Source organism: Sander lucioperca, chromosome 14 (genome assembly GCF_008315115.2).
Source record: "Sander lucioperca isolate FBNREF2018 chromosome 14, SLUC_FBN_1.2, whole genome shotgun sequence".
Classification (NCBI taxonomy): domain Eukaryota; kingdom Metazoa; phylum Chordata; class Actinopteri; order Perciformes; family Percidae; genus Sander; species Sander lucioperca.
In genome coordinates, this window is record NC_050186.1 from 3,550,349 (window position 1) to 3,574,660 (window position 24,312).

The 24,312-nt window shown below is 40.0% G+C and overlaps 2 protein-coding genes across 2 annotated transcripts; one reads left to right on the forward strand and one right to left on the reverse strand.

Annotated features, from left to right (window-relative positions):
* Window positions 1-3,885: 3,885 nt before the first annotated feature.
* On the forward strand, window positions 3,886-5,289 carry rxfp3 (relaxin family peptide receptor 3). The gene has a single exon (XM_031317754.2). It carries the CDS (start codon window positions 3,946-3,948, stop codon window positions 5,161-5,163), a length of 1,218 nt encoding a protein of 405 aa, XP_031173614.1. The 5' UTR covers window positions 3,886-3,945; the 3' UTR covers window positions 5,164-5,289.
* A 1,817-nt stretch (window positions 5,290-7,106) lies between these two features.
* slc45a2 (solute carrier family 45 member 2) lies at window positions 7,107-23,330 on the reverse strand. Its single transcript, XM_031317911.2, has 7 exons — window positions 22,351-23,330; window positions 19,921-20,097; window positions 13,722-14,089; window positions 11,773-11,916; window positions 10,579-10,702; window positions 9,742-9,947; window positions 7,107-7,391 (listed from the first exon to the last, which is right to left on the reverse strand). The coding sequence occupies exons 1-7, from the start codon at window positions 22,814-22,816 to the stop codon at window positions 7,170-7,172; spliced, it is 1,707 nt and encodes a 568-aa protein (XP_031173771.1). The 5' UTR covers window positions 22,817-23,330; the 3' UTR covers window positions 7,107-7,169.
* Between the last annotated feature and the right edge of the window lie 982 nt (window positions 23,331-24,312).

A 24,312-nucleotide genomic window follows, 5' to 3' on the forward strand; every position in this document is an offset into this window, starting at 1 on the left:
GAGAGAACGCAATACCTTACGTAAGCGTAAAACCGTAATGCCTCAAATATAGCAACCAACACTATTACCGTAGTGTATTGATAAGAGCGTTATACAAAAATGATATTTAACACCCCCACTCACTCTTATCTTATTGGGTTACATGAGAACAAAATAACAGAATGAGGCTCCCTCATTGTCTTAAAGCAATAAACACTCTTTGCATCCTTAAGTGCCAAAGATGTCTTATGCAAATCTTTTTAACTTTAGCTTAGTAGCTGGCTTTGTCAGAACATCAGCAATCATTTGCTCAGTAGGACAATATTCCAAAATAAACTTTTCATTGTTCACATTTTCCCTAATGAAGTGATACTTAATATCAATGTGCTTGCATCGCTGTCTGTGAACTGGGTTTTTGGCTAGTGCTATGGCACCTTGGTTGTCTTCATACACCTTTGTTTGTGCATATTGGTATGTGTCTATACCCCTGAGCAGTTGTTCTAAGTAAATGCATTCCTGTATGGCTGATGCTAAGGACATGTACTCAGCCTCACAAGTTGACAATGCTACTGTCGGTTGTTTTCTTGTTTTCCAGGATATCAAAGAGCTTCCTTCACTTAGACTGACACAATACCCTGATGTACTTCTTCTATCTGCTGCATCTGATGCCCAGTCAGCATTGCTGTAGACCCTTAGACCTAGTCTTTCTGTGTCATTTCTCCTGAAGTACAACCCCTGTTCTGTTGTACCTTTGAGGTACCTGAACACATGTTTTACTGTGTTCCAGTGTTCTACTGTTGGTTCATCAAAGTGCTGGGAGAGTTTACTGACCACAAAATGTCTGGTCGGGTACATGTGGACAAGTAAATTAAACTCCCTACTGCCTCCCTGTACTTTCTTGGCTCATTAATTTTTTCAGCATCTTCTGTGTATTCAAGTTTTGGTTCACATGGAGTTTCTCTAGACCTGCAATCCTGCATTCCAAATCGATCTAGAATTTTTCTCACATATCTCTCCTGAGACATTTTGACTACACCATCTGCTTGTTCAAAATCTATCCCCAAGAAATGTCTCAGCTTTCCCATGTTTTTCATTTTGAACCTTTCAGTAAGCATCCTCTTCACATTTTTCAAAACACTCTCATTATTAGCTGCTATGATCAGATCATCAACCCATATTATTAGGATTACTTTCTCGTTGTGCTTTTCCCTTGTATACACACAGGTATCAGCTGGGTTCTGTACAAAATCATTCTCAATTAAGCATGTATGCAACATAGCATTCCAATTTCTCCCTGACTGTTTTAGACCATAGAGAGATTTGTGTAACTTGCACACTAGTTTTTCACCTGTGTTTGACTTTGACTGGACCCTCAGGTTGCTCCATGTAAATCTCACAGTCTATTGGAGCATGCAAATAAGCAGTTTTAACGTCCATCTGGTGTAAGACTAGGTTATCCTGCACTGCCTTTTGCATGACTACTCTCACACTTGTCATATTGGCTGTGGGTGAGAAAGTCTCCTCATAATCAGTGCCTGGTTTCTGACTGTAGCCTTTTGCTACGTATCTCGCCTTGTATTTGTCAGATCCATCAATTTCTGTCTTAAGTGCATAAACCCATCTGCCCCCCACTGTCTGTTTGCCTGGTGGCAACTGAGTAAGGATGAAGGTCTCATTCTCCTCCAGAGATTGCATCTCCTCTTTCATGGCATTCCTCCACTGCGTTGCTTGGGTTGATGCAATGGCGTAAGTGTGAGGAATATCACACACTGCTCTGTAACAAGAGTCCATGCATGTATGCAGTTTGTCCTCCGTATCCTCTGTCTCAAAATCCTGTAGATGAGCTGGTCTCTTTTTAGTTCTTGGTGGGTTTCTTCTGATCACAGTCTCTGTGACTTCACCTGGCTGTGTGTACTCTGACTTTTCAGGTAAAGTCTCAGTAACACACTTTGAACACCCTGACCTGGTACATTTTCCACATTTTCATCAACAACATTCTCTTCACTGCTGTCAACCCTAGGATGTACATCCCCGTACTCTATGTGTGACTCAGATGTTTGTGTTTCCCTTTCTTTGGTTGTTTTAGTGGTGAATTTCACCAACCTGTGTTTTTGGACCTTCTCTGTGTCTGGATAGTAAACTAGATTGGCTGGGCTGTTCTTGTCATAGACAATAAAAACACCTTGCTCACACCTAGAATCAAATTTGCCTTTCTCTTGCTTGTAAGCAAAACACACTGATCAAAATTTTTGTAATTTGGATATGTTTGGTACCTTGCCTGTGAAAAGCTTGTATGGTGTTTTCTTTGTGCGTCTGCTGTAGCACCTGTTCCTCACATAAGCTGAGGTCTGCATAGCGTAGTTCCATAACCTATCTGGTAACCCGCTCTCTATCAGTAGGCATCTGCTCATATCATAGAGTGTTCTCCAACCTCTCTCCGCGGTGCCATTTTGGTGGGGTGAATAAGGCGCAGACGTCTCATGTCTGATCTTATTTTTTGTTAACAGTGCCTGGAAGTCTTGACAGTGCTGTTATCTGAACGGATACACTTGATCTCCATAAGGTGCTATGTCTGCTAAGAATCTTTCTGTGGCCTGCACTGTATCACTCTTGGACTTTAGAAAGTATACAAGCATAGTACCAGAGTAGTCATCTGTAAATGACTGCGCGTATCTGTGTCCTTCCATGCTTGGTACTGGCATGGGACCAGCTGTCAGTGTGGACTAGTTCTAGGGGCTTCTTTGCCTTCCTATCTGATTCCTTATTTCTTGTCTGAGTGAATTTTCCCTGTGTACACACCTCACATAACTGATTCAACCCAACTACACCTCCCTTAATCTCCATGCCCTTCACAACACCTTGCAACTTTTTCACATCTTCAAAATTGCAATGACCCAAAATGTCATGCCACGTCTACGTATCATGACATGCTTTACATTGATCAACATTCTTTTCAACAGTTGGCAAGTAATACGAATTTTCATTCTCATGAATGTCAAACATGCTACCATCTTTGGTGACCATAAAAAAAAAGTATAGCCTATTTTGTGTGCTTAAGTATGCCTTCACAACAACAACGACTGAAAAAGAGAGAGAAAGAGCTCAATGATGCAGCTAAAAGATCTGCAACTTTGCAGAGTTGGATTAAACTGTCAGCAGACCAGCTGTGAGAGAAGCATTTGATAATGTCAAACAACCATCCTACATTATTCATTTAATGTGAAGTAGGTCTATTTTATCAGGGGCATTTTCTTTAAGTTGGATTAGGCTAATAAATCATTAAAAACAAATGTTTCATTAATAATAAATACACAGTAAATTGTGTCTGTGCCCTATATGGCATTGTGAATTAGTTATTATTTTATGTATATCAAGAGCTCGAGTTCACAGAGCATTTGAGAACCTGGGGATCGAGTAAAATACTTTTACTAGCTGTAGTCGTGTTGTAATTGTTCTTTATAATATATATACTACTGGATATAAATATTTTTTTGAGGGGGGGGGGGGGGGCTGATGCCTTTTTTCCAGATTAGAGCAATAGCCCCTCCAAATGTCTATGCATGTCCCTGGGTTGTATGCAATTCCACAGTCGATTCAAGAAGGCTTGCATATGAAAACAAATTAAATTCACAATTGTTTTATACCCAACTCAAGAAGATACGTTTTCTACGTTTTGGATTCTTGGTTTCCAAATAGCATCTAATCAGAACCAAGGACAGCGCCAGATTGTTGCGTCAGGACGCGTTTTCAGTTGGAGAGCTGAGAAGCACAGAGAAAAATCTCAGAGCAACACGGCAATCTAATGACAAGCTCTGTCACCTATCAGGGATACACAGCTACTTTTACAGTTATTTTTGTTTGTGTTTCGATTCACAGAAAGCAGTGTGTGTGCGCAAGAACCTGAAATCCAAGTATTTGGACCTACATGCATGACTTTAGGAAACATCCTCAGGGATTAAAGTTAAAATGTCTGGAGACACTAACTACGAAGGCTCAGCAGGGATTGTCTCTGCTGCAAACTTCAACCTGAGCTGCATTTTTAACACGACCAACCGCTCCGAGGGAGACTTCCACCTGTCAGACTTCAACAAAGCAGATTATGTGGGAAACGGCGCCGCTGTTGTGAGGATAATCATCTCTGTCATTTACTCGCTGGTTTGCGCGCTGGGTCTGGTTGGGAACTTACTGGTGCTGTACCTGATGAAGACCAAACAGGTGTGGAAAAAGTCCTCCATCAACCTTTTCGTAACTAGTTTGGCGGTGACGGACTTCCAGTTCGTCCTTACTCTGCCGTTCTGGGCGGTGGAAAACGCGCTGGACTTCACCTGGCTTTTCGGCAAAGCGATGTGCAAGATTGTCTCCTATGTGACGGCTATGAACATGTATGCCAGCGTGTTTTTCCTGACTGCTATGAGCGTGGCGAGGTACTGGTCGCTCGCCTCTGCGCTCAAGTGCAGGCGGCGGCGGCGGCCACACTGCTGCTCCGCACGGTGCATCACCGTTTTCATCTGGTTTGCCGCTGTCTCCGCCGCTCTGCCGCACGCAGTTTTCTCCACAACGGTGACCGTTTCCAGTGAGGACTTGTGTCTTGTCAAATTCCCGGAAACTAACAGAACAGCGCAGTTTTGGCTGGGACTGTATCATTCTCAGAAAGTGCTGCTGGGTTTTGTGTTGCCGCTGGGCATCATCTCAGCCTGCTATCTGCTCCTTTTGCGCTCCATCACCTCCAAAAACATCAACACCTCGAGCGCCAAACGACGCGCCAAGGTCACCAAGTCTGTCACCATCGTGGTTTTATCCTTTTTCCTGTGCTGGCTGCCCAACCAGGCGCTGACAGCCTGGGGCATCCTCATCAAACTTAACGTGGTTCATTTCAGTTATGAGTACTACACCACGCAGGTGTACGTCTTCCCCGTGTCCGTGTGCCTGGCGCACTCCAACAGCTGCCTGAACCCCATTCTGTACTGTCTGATGAGGCGGGAGTTCAGGAAAGCGCTAACAAAACTCTTCTGGCGGATGACTTTTCCGAGAATAAGGCCGTTCACAGCCACCACAAAGCCAGCGATGGACGAGCAAAGGCACCAAGTCCACGCCAGCGCACCCGCAGAGCCCGCTGTGGTGTTTTATCCTCCCGGGGCTGTTGTGTACAATGACGGGCGAGATCTGCCGCAAAACAGCACGTAGTGCCACACTGACAGTGTTAAAAAAAAATGTTGGATTGTTTTTAATATGCATTTATTTTAATTGCTCCATCAGGAAAGCTGTAAGTTCAAGTCGGATCTGCATTATTAAAAAGGCGAGAAAAGAACAGAAGCTGTCATATGACTGACATGTTATTTGCGTCTGTGATTTTTTATTTTGCTGCTCTTCAAAATAAAAGGCACACGCATTTCTCTTGTGCTATAAATAAAGAAGACATACTTTACACTGAATGTCACAATATGTATATTCCATTGTGCATCAACAATATGTAAGACGCTTGCCGATCAGTAGAAAGGAAGTCAGAGGGGTTATCTCGCATTCCTCGCACTTGTTTCATTTATTCAAAATGGTAACTAAGTCTGCTAAACAAAACAAAAAAGTCAGCACCAAATACTTATTCTTTTTTCACAATACCTTTAAATAAGGTACAATTTAACAGCAGCTAAAAGTTAAGTCAGAGACGGATGCCTGGCTAAGTTGACCCCCAACAGTCAGATATTACTGCACAGTTTGTAGCTGGAAGTACATGTCGTCTTGAATAGATGTGTTTTTTTTTTAAGAAGACTGCACTGGTAAGATATTTTAACTCCCAGCTTTAATAGAAAGTACAGGATTTCATTAGGATCTGGATTTCACCTCCTGCTGCCTCCGAGTATGTGATGTAATAGGCTATGGTGTGTGTGTGTGTGTGTGTGTGTGTGTGTGTGTGTGTGTGTGTGTGTCACTGATGGGAATGCAGCAGTCTGGCAACCCCATTATAACCGAGATAAAAAACATATTTATTTTTTAATTAAGCAGCTAAAAGCAAAGGGACTTTATACACATACTGACAAGCTAATCTAGTAATAACAAATAATGGCTAATTGCACCAAGACCTGGGTATTGAATTGGTACACCAGATGTCATGTCATGTGGATGTTTAATGCATCAGCCAGAGTGCGCAATCTCTCTCTCTCTCACACACACACACACACACACACACACCTTTTGGGGGGGAAGAAAATTAATTAATTAAATGTTCTGATTCAAAGTGTGTGTTCCTCCAGAGACAAGCTAATCTCTCCACTGATCTCCCAGGATGCTGGAGAAGAGCCTTTGATGTGTTTTGAATGTCTGGGAAACAGACATTCAGACACAACAAAATACTAGTCTGTTTTCTTTGACATATAGAAAACAGATTTGAAAGTGCAGATTCATGATGATCACATCTAAAACCTGTAAGTGGAAAAACAAGAGAAGCTTTGAAAACTGAGCCTCTTTTACAAACCCTGGAGGTAGAAGCAGGGAAATAATGACGAGAAAAGAAGGCGTGTGGAGATGTATTAAAATACTCTGCTTTGAATGATAATTTGTTTCGGATATGTTTGTCCCTCCCAAAATAGTTTGATAAGCTAGGTAACATTTCTTTAAAAAATGCATCCCCTCTTTCTCCCTCATTGAAAAAATCCAAAATCTATGAATATGCATATTAATATAAAATATAATATTTTTCATTTTTAGTGTTGGAAGTACTCAGGTCCTATATAAAAGCAGTAAAATCAGTGTATAAATACTGTGTTACAAGTACAAGTTCTGCTTCCAAAATATTACTTAAAGTATTGATACTCAAGTAAAGGATCCATATACTTCCTCCACTAGACATGAGAGTGCTATCAATCTACCTCTCGGCAAGACCACAAATATTACATGATTATATGACATTTCATTGGAATTGTAGCCCATACAATTCCATGTGACAAATTAAATGAATAAATCAAAATGTAAGAAAGAAACTGAAAATAAGTATGTTTTCCAAAATGTCAAACTATTTCTTTAATGTTAACTATTTGGCTCCTGCACCACACTATGCAGGAAAATAACTGAACAAGACACCCACTTCTGTCACCTCAGTAAAACTAATGGAGTCACAAGAATCACATACATTGTAATGATATAATAAAGAATCTGTATTTATTAAAAAGTACCTTTAAACAAATATATAATCAGAATTAGTCCACATTTCTGATACAGAGGGTGATGAAGATGCAGCCGAACAGAGACATGGTTGACGCCGAGATGACCACCACTATTACACTACCCGCCATGTAGACCAGAGCACCGAGACCCAGGCCCACAAAGATCTGAGCCAGCTGGACCATGCAGGTGAGGGCAGCACAGTCCACCCCGCAGCCTCGCTGACTTCCAATGCTTCCTCGCAGCTTCGGTAGTTCCTGGAGGAGGAGGAAAAGGAGAGCAATATTTTATGTCATCAATTTTTGTATTACATGAAATGTCCCGGGCAGGAAATAGTCAATAGTTGGGTAAAAATATTCAGTTCTGGGAAATATCAAGAGACCACCTCATATACGTGTATATGTTTCTTTTCTTATCTGTATTTCCTTCTGAAGACTAATGGTCGTGACACACCAACCAGACAGCCGACCCTCGACAGAAAAGGCAGTTGGACTGATCAGTCTCCCCGAGTTGGTCAAAAAAGTGCCTCGGAACACACCAAAGCGACGAGATGTAATACGTCTCCATAACAGCAGGCGGTGCTAATCTGTATTGTCGCCCAAAAATGAAAACCGGCAGCTGATTGGACGAATGTGTCACGTGGGTCTGGTTTCTCCGGAAATTCAAAGACAGACTGTCATGGCGGCTTGTTCAGAATACGATCTCATATTGTACTAAAATAGTTCACCGAAACGTGTTTCTGAAAACATTTTAAGCGAGAAATAGGCCATGCAGTTTAAAAGATTTTCGTCAGATTTTGAGAGACTCTAGTCACACTCTGCCAATCAGATTGGTCATTTGAGTCCGACTGCCGACAGTGCCCGCCTTCCAATTCAACATGTCAAATCGGCCAAAATGAAGGCCGACGGCCCCTCGGACGGACGACGGCACGGAACACACCGAACAGACTTGAGTCACTGACCTCGCCGGACTGTCTGTCGGCCGATTATCGGCTTGGTGTGTCTCGGGCTTAAAGCTCTCCTCGAGCGCCTCATTTATTTTAAGTTGAATTTCATCACCAGCTAACTCCATTCAATTTAATGATGTATTAAATGCCAAGGCACATAAAAAATGGCAATGCCAAATCAAATGTTGAAAAAATTAACAATTGAATTTTAAGCCACGCCCTAAGGGAATATATCAAAGGGAATATATTGTTTTGTTTTTATTGTTTTTATGAGCATACACTTGTTTGCATTATTCAGTTTGCAGTAATTTTATGAGCAGTTGTTAGATAAAATGTTCTGAATGAGAAAAATGTTGTTCTGTTTGCCCTTCTCAACAAACAACAACAAACTACGAGCTAGCAAGCTACATGCTAAAAATTGACCTGCTTGACTCTTTCAGGGAATGATTGTAAAGATTTAAAAAGAATATGTTTGTCACGATTGTGGGTTTCTGTTGTAGTTTTTTCCTGTTTTATTGTGTTTATTTGTTGTTTCCTTGTTGTTTAACTTCTCATGTTTTCTGTCTTCTGTTTTTCTTGTGTTTGTTTCATGCTTTGTTTCCTGTTTTATTTCGTAGTCTCCCTGTTTCTCCCATGTTATGTCTTGTTTTACTTCCTGTCTTTTGTTTTCCCTCCTTTGAGATTGTCTGCCCGCCCTGATGACTTTCACCTGTTCCCCAGTCCTTATGTCACCTGTCCCTTGTTTCACCCTTGTTTACTTGTGTATTTAGTCTGTGTGCTTTCTGTGTCTGTTGTTGGTTTATAGTCATTCATCGTCTGTCTTTTGTGAGTTCCGTCCTGTCTGTTATTGTGTTTTTGTGCTCCTGGATATTTCCCCGTTCCTTCCATGTTCCTGTTTCTTTAGGTGTTTTTTGTTTGTAAGTCTCTTTGTGTTTCATTAAATTATTATTTTAAAATTATTTATATTCAAACTGCTGCTCACTCCTCGCCTTCCTGCACTTGGGTCCAAGCCTACATCCTGACAGTTTATGACATTTAATATCTGACAGGGCGTTTTGGGAACAATTGTGGCAGGATTGCTATGGACGAGATGTACAAATGGCAATACACTAGTAAGAGCAAATTAGGTTTAACCATGTATCCAGCTAATTGAAATAGCTCATGTTACTGTATTGTGTGAACTGTTAATTTAATATTGTATGTGGCGTTTTCTTTTTTAGATTATTTTTTGGGCCTTTATTTTTTTTGTAGGACAGCTGAAGGCTTAAAAGGGGAGAGAGAGGGGGAATGAAATGCAGCAAAGGGCCGCAGGTCGGAGTTGATCCCGCAGCTGCTGCGTCGAGGAGTAAACCTCCATGTATGGGTGCACGCTCTGTTCCACCAAAATAAGTTCCTTCCCGAGACCATTTTGCAGAGCCACCGTCTCTGTGTGCGAAACTTAGCGCAGCCCAAGACGATTTAGATTGTTTTAAAGAATTGCAAACATCCCAGACCATCCCATCGCCTATTCCAGAATGTAAGTGTAGAGTAGCCAGACCTTACTCCACAGCGTTGTGGAGATAGGTCTGCCAATGCGAGACTACCCACACCCCAACAATGTTTTTTTTTCCCTCTCATATGCATCTCAACCCTGAAAAAGGTTTCTCTTGCCAGCCCAGTACCTCCTCCTCCCGCTGATACTCCGCTATCAGGTTATATGGGATGGTGTAGAGCGTGCTGGACATGACGCCGAACACGGTGCAGAGGATGAGCGTGGCGATGATGTTGGGGAAGAGGCCAATCAGGCTGGTGCCCATGCCGAATACAAAGTAGCCCACAAAGTATAATCCCTTCAGGCCGATGTATGGGAGGAGTAAACGCTGCACATCTTAAAACACACAAACCATACATCGTCACAAAGAAAATTAGTTTTACTTGAGAATCACAGCAAACCAACATGAAGTTTGGATTACGTCACAACTGCTTTGTCTTTTTTAATTAAGATGTTGTGATAAACATTGTAAACTCCACAGAATGCATTAGATTTGCTACAGTTGACTGAAACAAAATATGTCCAATCAAATGTCTAGAGCAGCAAAGTAAAAAAAAAAAAATCTCAGCGTCCAGACTATAGAGCCAATTTCACACTCTGAGGCAAAGTGATACATTATTTGGCTGACCTTTCCTTTGCATGTAGAACATTATTTCTCTCCCTTTCACATTTCATTGTTATTTTTACATTATTTCTACTTTTGGATTTGAATGAAACAGTCAGCTGAATATACCTCTGGTAAAACATGTGTTTAATTTGTGCAGCTAATGAATGACTGCAGCCAACTACAGTAATCTCAACACAAAACAGAAAAGGAGACGGTAATTGCTGACTGCTATCCGTTTCCTTGCACAACCTTGTCGGGGCTCTCATTCACAGAGGTGCTGATGATGTCAGTCCAGACATGGCAAAATTATTGATCAATGTTGGCTGCTGTGAAATAAACCCACAACTTTCTGTTACTTACAAGAGTATAGAGCGGAGGACACAGCATTGATACACAGTCCCCAGCAGCCCACTTCTACTCCTCTCTCATATGTGGCGTAGGCTGTGGAGTTATGGTCTGCATAAGGATTTCCATTGTACACAATCTGCCAAAAAGAGAGAAATAATTTGAAAATGAGTGTTAAAATATCACCCTTGTTAATACATGTTTTTCTTTACTTTTATCACTCAAAAGGAAGCAACTGACTGTACACTTCGCATCGCGGCTAACAAAGTCTGCAGTTTTAGATTACATGCTGGTGTATTGGGTCTTAATGAACCGTGGCGGTGAGTCCTGCTGTGAGGTGCATCCTTTGATCAGCATGCATACTGTGCAACTGTAAAGCATTTATCATTATGACACACGTCAGGAGGAGATTACATCCTCAGTCTGCCCCCACACAAACAGGGATTAATGGAGCTTGAAAGTAAAACCATATTGCAGCTTGTTGTCCTTCACCACTAGTGTTATTGCTATAAATTGTCAGAAAATAGTGAAAAATGCCCCCAAAGTGTCGACTTTAAATTCAAATTCTGACCAACAGTCGAAAGAAATCCCAAAATATCCACTTTTACATTGACATAAAACAGATTTAAAAAATCCTCACATTTGAGAACCTGGAAGAAGAGAACAAAGAGCATTTCTGCCTTTTATATAGAAGACTTAAATGATTATTATGTATTATTAAAACAGTCAACACACATTCAGGAGGCGTGCGTGTGTGGCGTGTAAACTGAAGTTAAACAATAACATTTGAATGATTCGCCTTATGGTTTTAACACTAAACATATTAATAACAATTTCATCTTAAATAGGTAGATTTTAAAGTGCCCCATTCTATACTAAAAGGAATAGTTCAGTTTTCACTTTTTTGCCAAGAATTTGGTGATAAGATTGATAAAGCTCTCATCTGTATGATAAATGTGACTCTGTATCTACATTATTCATTTACAAATCTATAAAATACAGAAAAGCAGCAAATCCATACATTTGAGAAGCTGTAACATTTAGCATCTATTAATCAATAATCAAAACAGAAATCATTATGAAAGTTAGAAGTGATGTCAGCAAGACATCGGCCCCAATCACTGCAATTCAGTTGAAATCTGCTACACTCATTGGTAACATTAGCAAAACATATATGGCTTTTACATGCAGACACACTGAAATCATTACCTGTCCCATAAAATCTGTGAAGAAGAGCATGTTGCAGAGGAAAGCCGTCCATCCCAGCAGGTGACTGACACACAGGTAACGGTAGTGGTTTGGCATGTTGATGATAGCTTTCATCATCGACCTGAACGTCATCCTCTTCTGGGCCTGCAGACACACAAACATCACACACATCAGCGCCAACGCTGACAGGATTTATAAAAGAATTTGAATGATGAAACAGAGTTTTCTGTGAGAGCACTCATTACTCTCCTGGTATTTCATCGCTAGTGGTGCTTCAGCAACAGTTCAAAAAGCTTCAACAATTAAAATAAAACGTCTGCAGCATAAAGACCTTCAATAGAATAAATGAAGGGATTTAACATAAATATCACATGGTGATGTTAACTCTGCTCAAGGGTTAGAGACAGGAGATGATAAAAGACAAACAATCATAGAAATATGATTATGAAGAACATTTCAAAGGCATTAAATGATCTGATCAGATACACACTATTCACTAATGTGCTCTGCAAAAAAATGGAAAGAATAGACAATCACAGCAAATAGAGCTTAGATAAGGATTATCAAGGCATGGAAGAGATTATGAATTAAACGTCTTCACGAGGCCAGAAAAGTGATTTTTAAGAAGATGATACAAACTCTTCTGACAGATCCTTTTTCTTTTCATCAACAGAAACTGAGCTGGGACAGATTGATTGATGTTTAGAGTTTCAAAAAAGAATTCATCAAAACAATAAAACTTTCTCAATTCATAATGTAGAAAATGGTATCACATGGAATTGACATTTTATGTTGCACATGACATATTCACACTACTGTACATCGTCTTCACAGGGTTGTTTGAAGTGATTCCTCTGCTGAGTGTGGCGTCCTACTGTTTTTAACCATTTGAACCTGAACACCTTCAGGACTATTACATTATTAATATTCCTGTAAAGGAATGGCCAAGTGATGGAGGGAGAACACTTGGAGTAATCTTCACCCACTGTGTTCTTAAGCAAAAAAAAACTTTAAAAAAAAACATTTATTTTCCAAAACGCGTATGGCTTCTACCCCTTGTTTTTAAACAGGAAGCTCCTCTTACAGACAAACCAAAGCTAGTCCATAATTAATTAAGACATTCAAATAATATTTCTATGTAAATCAATAAAAAAAAAAACTTCCAATCTTTCCAATCATTAGTCAAATTGTCTTAACATATAATTATTAACCATACAGGTTGTACTTTAGAAAGACTACTGTTCTACTGTAACTGCTATTGCAGTGCATTTAATGTTGGTTTTAAGCCTCTTGTTGCAAAACTTTAAGCTCCAGTTGTACTTCACTTGTTTTTGTTTTGTGAAATAAATTTGAAGCATAACTAAGTGGCTAGCACTGTCTTCTCACAACAGGGAGATCATTGGTTTGTATTTACCAGAGTAGATGGATGGAAATATACTGAATGAGTGGATGGTTGGCGTCTGTGTGGGAACCCTGACTGGATGTCGAAGGGAACATTTGGACCTTGAGGGTAGAAACACTGACAATATCTGCTTGCTTTAAGTCCCTGTTTGTCAACACTTTTATGGCTGCACCATGAGATCAAATGAAAATATTCCCCGCTGTACTGTGCATTTTTTAAACACATTTCCCTGTAATTCAGCATGAACATATCAAAGATTATCATCATGCTCATCTCTTTCAGGAGCTGCTGCATGCCTGCCATACCACTCAAAGCTTGTGCCTTTTTGCTCAGATAATGTTTTACATTATGTGAGAATATATACACACACCATATTGTCAGTGTGCTCATATCTTTTAATAAAGGCAACTGTATATTGTCCATTTTCTCTGAACTAATTCTCCACTGTGACCATGAGCATGAATGGATAAAATCTGTATTCCATATTATTTTACCACGTGCATATAAACGTGCATCCTCGAGACAATTGATTCTGCACATCACACACCTCCTTGTTCGGCTGCTTGGCACTGGAGGTCACTGAGTTGGCCTCCCCCAGAGCGGAGAAAGACCTAGGCCTGAGGTCTGGGATGGATGCAGGAGCTACATGTGAGACGGGTTCTTTAGCCAGAGCTCCGTAACCATTGCTGTGGGAGCCCAGTTGGCGGAGGACATTGGGAGGTGAGGGATCGGAGGCATGTGGGTCCTTGCCCAGAGGTTGCTCTGGTATACTGAAGAGATGCACGGTGAGGAAGATGCCCCAGGTCAATGCTGAGAAGAAGTAGATGACTTGGTATTCAGAACCCAGCAGCTGGCCCAGTATAGAGTGACCCCAGTCCATAGCTCCTACGAGGTAGCCACATGCTCCGCCCAGACCTGGAATACACAGCAGCAAAGCTTAAAACACGGTAGACAGAGAAGTGCAGGTTTTTTTTTTTAAAGATTAAGTACCGTACACCCTCAAATTCTACTAGAACTTTACTCTTCCAGCACATTGATGTCCTTTTGAGAGAGTTGTTGTGTGGGTGCTTAAGTTTTCAATTGATATGTCAAACTTGTTAGCAAACAGTTAATTCAGAGTGTAGAGGGTTTTTAGCATGGATGTATTAAAAGAACATTTTTAAAGCTTTAAAAAAGGTTTTTTAGAGCTTTTTAGTTTTTTTGGTAGAGATTTTTTAAAGCTTTTTTGTTGGAACAGCTGCCTGCTGCAAACAATCCTATAAGAGCGGTGAGATATTACATATGTAGAAACATGTGTATTGTTGGAAAAAATATATGTATTAAAACAGTATGCCAACAAGATGTAGTAATCTATGTGATTATATGTAGAGCGAAAAACAAAATAATTTAGTGTGGAGCTCCCCTTTTTAAATGACACGTGTGCTGTTGTATTTCAGTGTGTGTCTAGCATTTAAATTTGATAATAGTTTAGGTTGTGCATGCATACAAGATAAATAACTCATGTTTAACCAAATGGAATCAGCTATTATCTGTCCTCTGATACCTGTGGTTAAAGTGTTGTTACTTTCAGCTTTTACTTTTGTAGCAGCTATCATTTAAATGACCCAGTACTGGACATACTGTATGACAAAAGGAAAAATAATTATGTCATACTCTCATTTTCACTGGTACACACCACTGGGTAAATAAGTATAAAAAAAGTAAACAAACAACATATTGTATGTTTTTATATTGATCCACAGTTTATTTATTTGCTGCAGGAAATTAAGATCCCTGCGTTCAGCACAAATCAACATTAAAGCAGCCATATTATGCTCATTTTCAGGTTCATAATTGTATTTTAAGGTTGTACCAGAGTAGGTTTACATGGTTTAATTTTCAAAAAACACCATATTTGTGTTGTACTGCAGTGCTCTCTCTCACTGCTGCAGATCCTCTTTTCAGCTGGTCTCTGTTTTAGCTACAGAGTGAGACCTCTTTTCTTCTTCTTCTTCTGTACTATCTTTGATTGCACTGCACATGCCCAGTAGCTCAGATGTAGATCATGTCAGCTAGCTAGCTCCATAGACAGTAAAAGAAAGGCTGTTTCTAAAACTTTGCTCAGTTACAAGGCAGGATTAGCTGGGAGACTTCTAAATGAGGGCGCACATGGAAGTAGTTCTTTTGTAGATTATGGTGAACTTATGTGTGTTGTAGCAGTGCTTTGCTATTGAGAACGAGGTAGCATGCTAGCGTTAGCCATAGTGTTAGCATGCTAACGCTACGAGCTAATGGTTGCGGTTAGCCTGCTCGTTTCGGCTTGTGACGTCACAAGCCGTGCTGATTTTGAACAGCTCACCCAGAGACTGAAGGCAGGACACATTCAGAAACCGTATCTCACTCTAAACAGCATGGGTGGATTTTTTTCAAAGTTTGTATGTGTGTGGAAGCACCAGAGACACAACATAACACCCCAAATCCCAGAAAAAGTGATTTTTTCATAATATGGGCACTTTAAATTATGAACGCCACATTCTTTTACACCAGATTGTTTTAGATTACAGTACAGTAATCTGGAATCAAGAATTTGGCATTTGCCACTAACATGAAGGCTCACCATCTGCAGCATGTGCTCTGGTGCTAAGGTAAATGTTGCATCTCTCTCTGCTCTCACTGGCTTTCATGCACAGCCTCCCCTTTTTTTACTGTAAAAGGAAACTGATATGCTGACAGCTTCATGAAAGATGAGAGACCGAATAGACAGTGTGTTCATTAAATATGTACCAATTTTTACATGTAGGTTGCCTGTACAGAGTGAACAGCCTGTTTATCAGCATAGTATGCAACACAGAAGATCTAGAAGCAAAGATCATTTTTGTTTTTGTGAGATGGAATTTCTTTAATATTGCCCCTAGGAAGATATTTATGCGCTTAGTATAAAATGAATGCAGTTTTGTTGACTGATGCTTCCCTCGCATGCCTACATTATGATACACATGCAATCTTTATGTTAATATGTTTAAACCTACACATAAAAAAACCCTAAAAGAATGTACTTGGTTGGTTGGTTGGTTGACTGATTGACTGACTTCACTTATCTCGACATGGCTGGAACCCCTTGCTGTTTGTGTACTGCATCAATCACTTTATTCATATTAATGTCACCTCAAGTGTGTACCCTTCTGCCCTGCAATAACTTTGAACGTCTTATTGCAGCACTGTGCACCAGAGCTAATCAGAGATATGACTGTAGTCAACTGTGGACGGTCTCAAAAATATAAACTGAGAGATTGAATGCGAGATTTAATATCAGCATGGTGCAATTTGGTTTTGATGTAAATAGACAGGTCGCTGGTCGCTGTTGTCAACTGTTAAATTAAACACCAACTATATTGATAATCGATTAATCGGTTGCAATATTTTTTTATAAATCTAATTCCAGCTTCTAAAATGTAAATATGTTCTAGTTCCTTCTCTCCTCTATGACAGTACACATTTAAGGACGTCATCTTGGGCTTTGGAAAACACTAAACAACATTTTTTACCATTTTCTTACATTTTATAGACCAAACAACTAATCGAGAAAATTATCGACAGACTAATCAAACTATGAAAATAATCATTAGTCGCAGCCCTGATCAGGTATCAATTACACTGAAGCGATTTTACATTGTAGCTGAAAAATAGTTTTGCAAGGATAAACTGGCTCACCGAGGCAGGCCTAAGTATACCTATACAATAATGGAAATAACCTAAACAACTTCAAAAAGTACGTCTTTATTGCATACAAGGCAAAAAAAGAGTCTCAGAAACACACTGCTTTGTGAGGCTCATCATCTTAGTTTAGTGTAGAGGTGGTGGGTACATGTACATACAACACTGAATCTAACCGCACTGACTACTGAATCACCATTGTCGCTGACTAACGGTGAAGACCAACTGAAGTTCAACGAACCCCATTTATTTTTTGTGGGACACGATGAAATGGCTTTGCAAGGCTTTGTGGGATTCCAAAATAAAGTAAGGGAGGGGTTGAAAGGTGGCAAAATTCGCCTGGGGGCCACACTGTTTTTTGAAGTGAGGCTGACAACAAAAAAGCAATGCAGTGGTGGGCTGTAGATACATTTCTGTGGAGGAGAAGATCATTAATGTACTGTTCTGGGATCCCTCTTTTCTATGTTCCTGGCCTCCAGGATTAGAGATACAAACAGCTACTTGGCACAACGTCATGCAAATGGTTGGAGAAAGGGCATGTTGCCTATTTAGACTATGTTTGCAAATGTGTAAACTACTCGCTAGATAAAAAGTCATGGGATCACTAAAGTTTACATTTAAAAGAATTCAGTTGGTAGATCTAGTGCTGTAGTGGATAGGATAAAAGGCTGGAGATAGTAAGTAGGTTTTTATCTAACAATGTCTTGACAATACAAAGCAACATTTTCTTTTTTCGTACAGAGGACCATCCTAACGGTTCATATAAAATGCAATGGTGAGTGTGTGAGCCTGCATTTGTTACAAAGCGTAATGCAGTGTGATATACAGAATCTTTTTTTCAGTATGGATGAAGATGCATGCATGTAAATCACATCACCATATTCTAATGGAATTAGACTATTCACAATTTTCTTCTGGCCTCAAATGAAAAGCATTTCTTTTACAGGAAAAAGCCAACTTTTCATCAAGCCATATGCTTTGGGATTTGTAGGAAGTGACTCTTTCTATCCAGTTGTTGAGATATTTCGGTGTGAACCAAAGTGGTGGACCGATTAATCGACCAACTGAGAAACCATCATTGCCTTCCATGGAGCCACATAATTTAGCTAAATATGACTTAAAAGATATTGCTCCAGCTGTTTTTGTATCCAGCTTTCTTTACCTGTTGCTGTAGAAAATGACTCATTCGTAATGACTTATGTCTTTTCACATGTTCACAGATTCAGAGTATGCGATTAGAAAAGCTTCCACAAAAGCCACATGAATCACAGAGAAACACAAAACAATTTGTGCTCCCTCCTCTTCAAACCTCACATACCAGCAGTGGCAGGAGGGTCTAGAGTCATGTGCCTGGCTGCTGTGTCTCTCAGCCCAGACCCATGACTGCAGCACATGACTAGCTCAGGGCTGGATTACTGCCTGACTAGCATGCTTACACCACCTGGTGCCTGCTGACAGCTAAGTGCAATCTTTAACGGTGTAGCCTTAACCTAGCATTGTTAACTCAACCAAACTAAAGAGATAGTATTGACTCGCTTCTGAATGTGTCCATAGGTTCATAAGTTCTCTCTAAGAAAAAATAGTGTGTCCAGGATATGAAAAATGCATTTAGCATTTACTCTTGATTCTCCCTTCAGAGAAAAAGATTAGTTAATGGAAATCTCCAACTCCAGATGAGGAGTCAAAACAAACTGATGCGTTGGCTGACATCGATCTACCTCCATTATGTCAGCAAAGAGTCTCACATTTCTTTTCATAGTACAACCATGAGACACTTGGCTACGTCTGAACTTTCCATCTGTATCTGACAGCACAAGTAGTGATCTATTCATCCATTCAGCCAAATGTCCATTACTTGAAGATGAAGTGCAATTGGGAAAATGTTCCAAGACGTGAGCATGTCTGTATCAAAGTGGCTAAGGAACACACAATTTAAAGTTTTGGATAAGGCATCCAAAACCCATCTAAGATGTCACGCTCTGACATGAAACTCATGTTCAAAAACTGAAAAATCCCTCAGAGAAAAAGGGGTTCCACATGAAAGAGTGAGCCAAACTTGCTCTGTAAATCCCTGAGAAACTAATTATAAAAGGAAGTATTTGGTTATCTTCAACAAGAAAGGGATCTTTAACATGTGGACATTGTACTGGCAAGATTTAAATGACAAATTAGTAAAACAATTAGCAAAATGTGGAAAATGAGAGAAATACCTGGCTCATGTTCACCAGTATTTATTGCTACAGATTAAAACAACATTCCCTCATTAGTAAGCAGTAAATTGAAATTTAGACACTTACTACTACATTTTGCATCATCGCTGCCAGGTGTAGAGTTGCACAACAGTAATTTTCTCGTCTATAAAATGCAGAGCATTGCATTGTGGGATTGTTAGCAGAGAGTAGTTGTAACTTCCATTGTGGGATTGTTGAGGGCATCAACATTTACATACTCAGAATTTGGACACTTAAATAAAATGGCGGACAGTAAATATAGTGCACTATATATTAAATAGAGACTGATTTTGGACACCGCCACAGAAGTTACACTCAAACCGAAACTTCCTGGTGTCTTGTCTGCACCGTGTGCCAGGCAACCAGCAAAAGAAAGGCCCGGCCAAGAAACAGTCTGCCACATAACCCCAATGTAAAACAACACCTTGCCATTTTACACGGCAGATTGAACTCTTTTGTATTCAAGCTGCCATCTTGTGCTGCAATAGACGACCACAATAGAAATAAGCCTTCAGATTTTTGTGTATTTTAATCCTCGACAATCGTGTATGTTTTAAATCTTGTCAATTAAATCTACCTACACTCTGGTTTTTGTACAGATTAAAAAAAAACGAACCTCTCATACAGATTGTAGGACCCCAGGAAGATTAGCTTTTACCTTATGCTGAAGCTAATGGGGATCCAAATAAAACAAAAACAAAAAAACAAATCCATCAAGATGCACATTGGAAACAGCCAGCGAGGAGAAGATTAGAGTATTGAAGTAAGCACAACAGTGTGTGTGTGTGTGTGTGTGTGTGTGTGTGTGTTTGTATTACACACCTGTGAGTAGAGCATGGTAGTGCAGACCTCTTTCCTTGTCTCGATGTGAACACACATCAAACAGGTAGGCCTTGATGGGCCCGTCGATGAAGTCTGCAGCAAAGTCAAACAGCACGACTCCGAACATCACCACCACTATGGCCCATGTACTCTTCAATGACCTGTTGCTGACTATTGCTGCAAAACGGAACAAAAACATCTCATCACTCATCAAGCACCGCATGTAAATAAAAATATAATGATACCGCCACATCCTTAGATTTTTTTTTGGACTGAACTTGAAGTGTCAAATTTGCATGTTTAGAGATACACGTCACAGTTAAAAGAATGGCAGCTAGCACATTGAGAGGCACTTAGAGCTTGTCAGAAAAAAATAAGAAAAACTATGTTCGACAGTTAACAATTATTTTTTAAAACCTGGCTGTTTGATCATAAAGCCCAGTCTTCTTCTGTGTACTCATCAAAAGGAATGAAGGACACTAAGAAATATTTATCTGGGCAAAAAACATGCGTAAATCGATAGAAACAACATAAAAGTCTGTCGAAAAAACTTGTACTGCTGCAAAGAGAAATGTCATGGAGATTCCTGTGGCATTCACTACAACCCTGAGAAAAGTGGAAGGATAATCAGCTTATCCAGCATGCATCATAAGAAAGAAATACTTTATAGTCCGTATGATGATTATAGCAAAGCCCAAAGCTTTTTAAATAGAAACTCAATCCACAATCACAGCATTCAACAAAGAAAAAAATTATTTAAAACAAGCTGATTTAGATTTTGTTTTTGACCTAAGCCCCAGATTTGAAACAAGGATCCTACACGTCGAACCACAGCTAGTATAAATACACATTGCGTTGCTATTTCTCTTGTATAATTGTAATCGTTTCATTATAAATAGAGATCTCTCAACTTAGTGTACCCAACACCCCTTTAAACTTTACAGTGTTTGCAGAGTGTTTTGGATATTTGCTAAAAACCTTTTTGTACTATTTGTTCAATGTCCAATCATCCAATCAAAATGTATGATTGAGGTATTATTGAGGATGACATATTTCAAGCTCCGTCATTAAAAGTTTCCAGGGCCAACTGTGAAAATTACAATGGGGGGAATTTGTCAGTGAATATTTATGCACTTAACCCCACAGTGATCCTGTTTGGTGGGGAACAATACAGCAGCACTGTAACTCTCAGCAGTGAATACGTTCATGTGGCTCGTCTCAGAAAAGGTCACAGATTCTTTTGTCAGGGAGAACTTCTCGTGATGCTGCCTGCCGGATACTCAGGAGACAGTCCGGGCATGGGCGTTAATATAGACAGGGCAAGCAGGGGCCCATGGATTGGGGGGGAGGGCGCATAGAGACAAATATGTGTTGGGCTGAGGATGGGCCCTTGCAAAAGTGATTTAGATTGCCACCTGGGAAATAGGCCTCATGGTAACTTAATAACGATGCCATATATATTCCCTTGAGGAGGCAAACGCATGGTTTTATTTTTGTATATAAGATAGTCAGTAGCAATAGCAAAAGTAAATGCTTATTCTACATAAACTTAAAAATGATGACCGTTGCTATGTAGTGTGATGCTGTCCAAAGTCAAGTCTCTGTTTAATCATGTGATGAGATGATACAATATACAGTAGCTAGTTTAGATGCAAAAATTTGTCAAGACTGACAAGCTGAGCACATCTCCAAGCCGAGCGAACAGTCATGACTTTCAAACATCAAAGGTCCACTCATAATAGCATGCACTGGGGCCCTTCATAACTACCTTACGCCTCTGAGTCCGAATTGTCTAAATGTTATCAGTTGTTTTACATCTTCAAACAAAAGGTGCAGTGACATGTTCTTAGTCTCGCCCTATGGTCATGCATCATCATCAGTCTGCGCCATCAGGCATCGGCTCAAGACCACCCGAACAAGTCACACATTTACCTTCAGTCACAAGTTAAACGTGTGAGCATAAAAGCCTCTCAGGACAAAAAAAGGGAAAAAAAAATCTTGATGAATGTGTGACTTTTTCCAAAATGAGCGACAGTGCGAAGCCTGAGTCTGTAAAAGTCTAAGAGATAAGAGAAAGCTTTGACGGCAAAATAATATAATAAAATAATAATATAATTAGATCATAAAACTTTATATGTATGACTTGCATTTGTTGAGTTTTACAAGTCATTATTATTATTCTGCATATTTTCAAGCATAAGCATACACTAGAATGAGGTCAAGGTGATGTCAGATTTCTGTTTTGCTGATGAAATGAACTGATTTTCCATTCTCTTTCATTCCCTCTGAATCAAAGGCACAGTCAGCCCCAAAAAACAAGAGCTCACTTTCTGATATGACGAGACTAAAAATATACCTGTACCTCCCCCTCTTACTGTCTGTTTCTCTTTCTATTTCCTCTCTTTTTAAATCCTCACGCCCATCCCTTACCTGAGACGACAGCATCCCCGTTCAGGAACAGGGTGATTCCAATCAGCATGAGGATGCCCAGGACCAGGATGTAAGGCCTCCGCCGGCCCCACGGCGAGCGGCAGTAGTCACTGGCCGAGCCGATTATGGGCTGGAGCAGGAAGCCCAGAATGGGACTGATCAGCCACACCAAGCTGTACAGGCTGCGGGGCAGGCCCACGCTGAGAAGTACCGGTGTGACGAATGCTGCCTCCACAGCGTAGCAGAATTCCCTTCCAAACATGACCATGCTGTGGAGGATGAGGCGGCCCCTTGAGCGCCTTGGGGGCTCTACGGCTCCGAACACAGCACACTCCTCACTGTCCATGTAGGCCTCTTTGGAACCAATGCAGTCTGTTGGGTACAAAGAAGTGCTGATGTGTTTGCCGGGCTCTGGGAGCCGGCAGGGTTGGGGCCTCGCTGACTGGTCTTCTGATAAAAGGGTCATGGTTGAAAGAGAGAGAGTGGAAAGATGGGGTAGAAGGAGAAAGGGAGAAGGAGAGGGAGAATAACAAGGGAGTGAAGTGGAGATTTAGGTGAAAAGAGACAAAGAGTATGGTCGTGTCTCTCTCAGTCCGCCAGGTGATGGATAAATGGCCAAACGCCAAATCCTTGCTTCGGTGCTCAGCTTGAGCTAATCCTCCTCTCTACTGCATAGTTGAGCAATGAGTCCAAGAGCCTCCTGGTCTGAGCAGAGAAGAATAGCACTCATTGAAGAACAGAGGGAGAAGGGAGGAGAAAAAGAAGTGGGTGTATTTAAGAGATTACCAAATGTTTCTTCCCCTTCTTCAGTCTTTGAAGTACTAAAAAGTACTAGTAGTAAAGGCCCAAGTCAGTTTATGTGAGTGTGTGACGTGTGTGGGTCATCTTTTCCATTGTTTCCACAGTTACTAATGATCAGCCAGTAGTATTCATTTCTTGGGGACTCTTCTTTCAGTAGGGAGGCCACCAGACTTCATTCATTTCTTGTGATAAGTGATTAATCAGATTCATGTATGTATTATGCAAATGGAAAAAACATATTTCAATGTGTGATTTAATAATTTCATGCTGGCAAGCAATGAGTTACTTTATGATTCTTTTTAAGAGGATTTGCAAAATTATTAAAAAACATTATTATGCTTTTTGTTGTTTCATTTACGGTCTTCTTTCATTAATATCATTATCACAGTTCTTCTGCTTTGCCATTTGCAATTTTGTTTCACCCACAATTTGATTTGTATTTTAATTAACCGTTTTAGCTCTACAGATGACAATATTAGACTGTCAGCCGGTCCAGCACTTTGGTCCAGACTGAAAAATCTAATCAACTACAGATGGATTGCCATGGAATTTTGTATAGACATTCATGTTCCCCTTTATATGAATTGTAATAATTCTGGTAATCCTCTGGTAAGACCTTTTTATCTAACACATCATCAGATCAAAATTTTGTTGTCCAAAACTTCAATTTATGATCAAATACTTGCAAAGATAATGACATTCCCATCAGCCTCAGCTGTACTTTGTGTTTGGTGCTAATTATCAAATGCTAAACTAAAATGGTGAACAGAGTAAACACTAAACCTGCTAAACAGCAGTGTGTTAGCATTGTCATTGTGAGCAAGTTGCATGCTGACATGACGATTTAGCTAAAATCAGTCTTATTTAAAAGGTATTGATAATAATTAAGCATTTCAAACAAGTAAAATTAAAAAAGCTCAAATTGAAATTGAATCTAGTCTAATTCAGGGTGATGTTTGGAAGAAATATCATAATAAGGTATGTCATTGTGTGTGTGTGCGCGTGTGAGTGAGTGAGAGAGAAAGAGAGAGAGATAGTTAAATATTAAGTTAAAATTAGTTAAAAATTAAATACTTTTTCTTCAACTCCTCAGAGCTCCAGGAAAGATGGCCAGTCCACATTACAAAAAAAATAGAAATTAAGATCTGAGCTGAGTAGTTC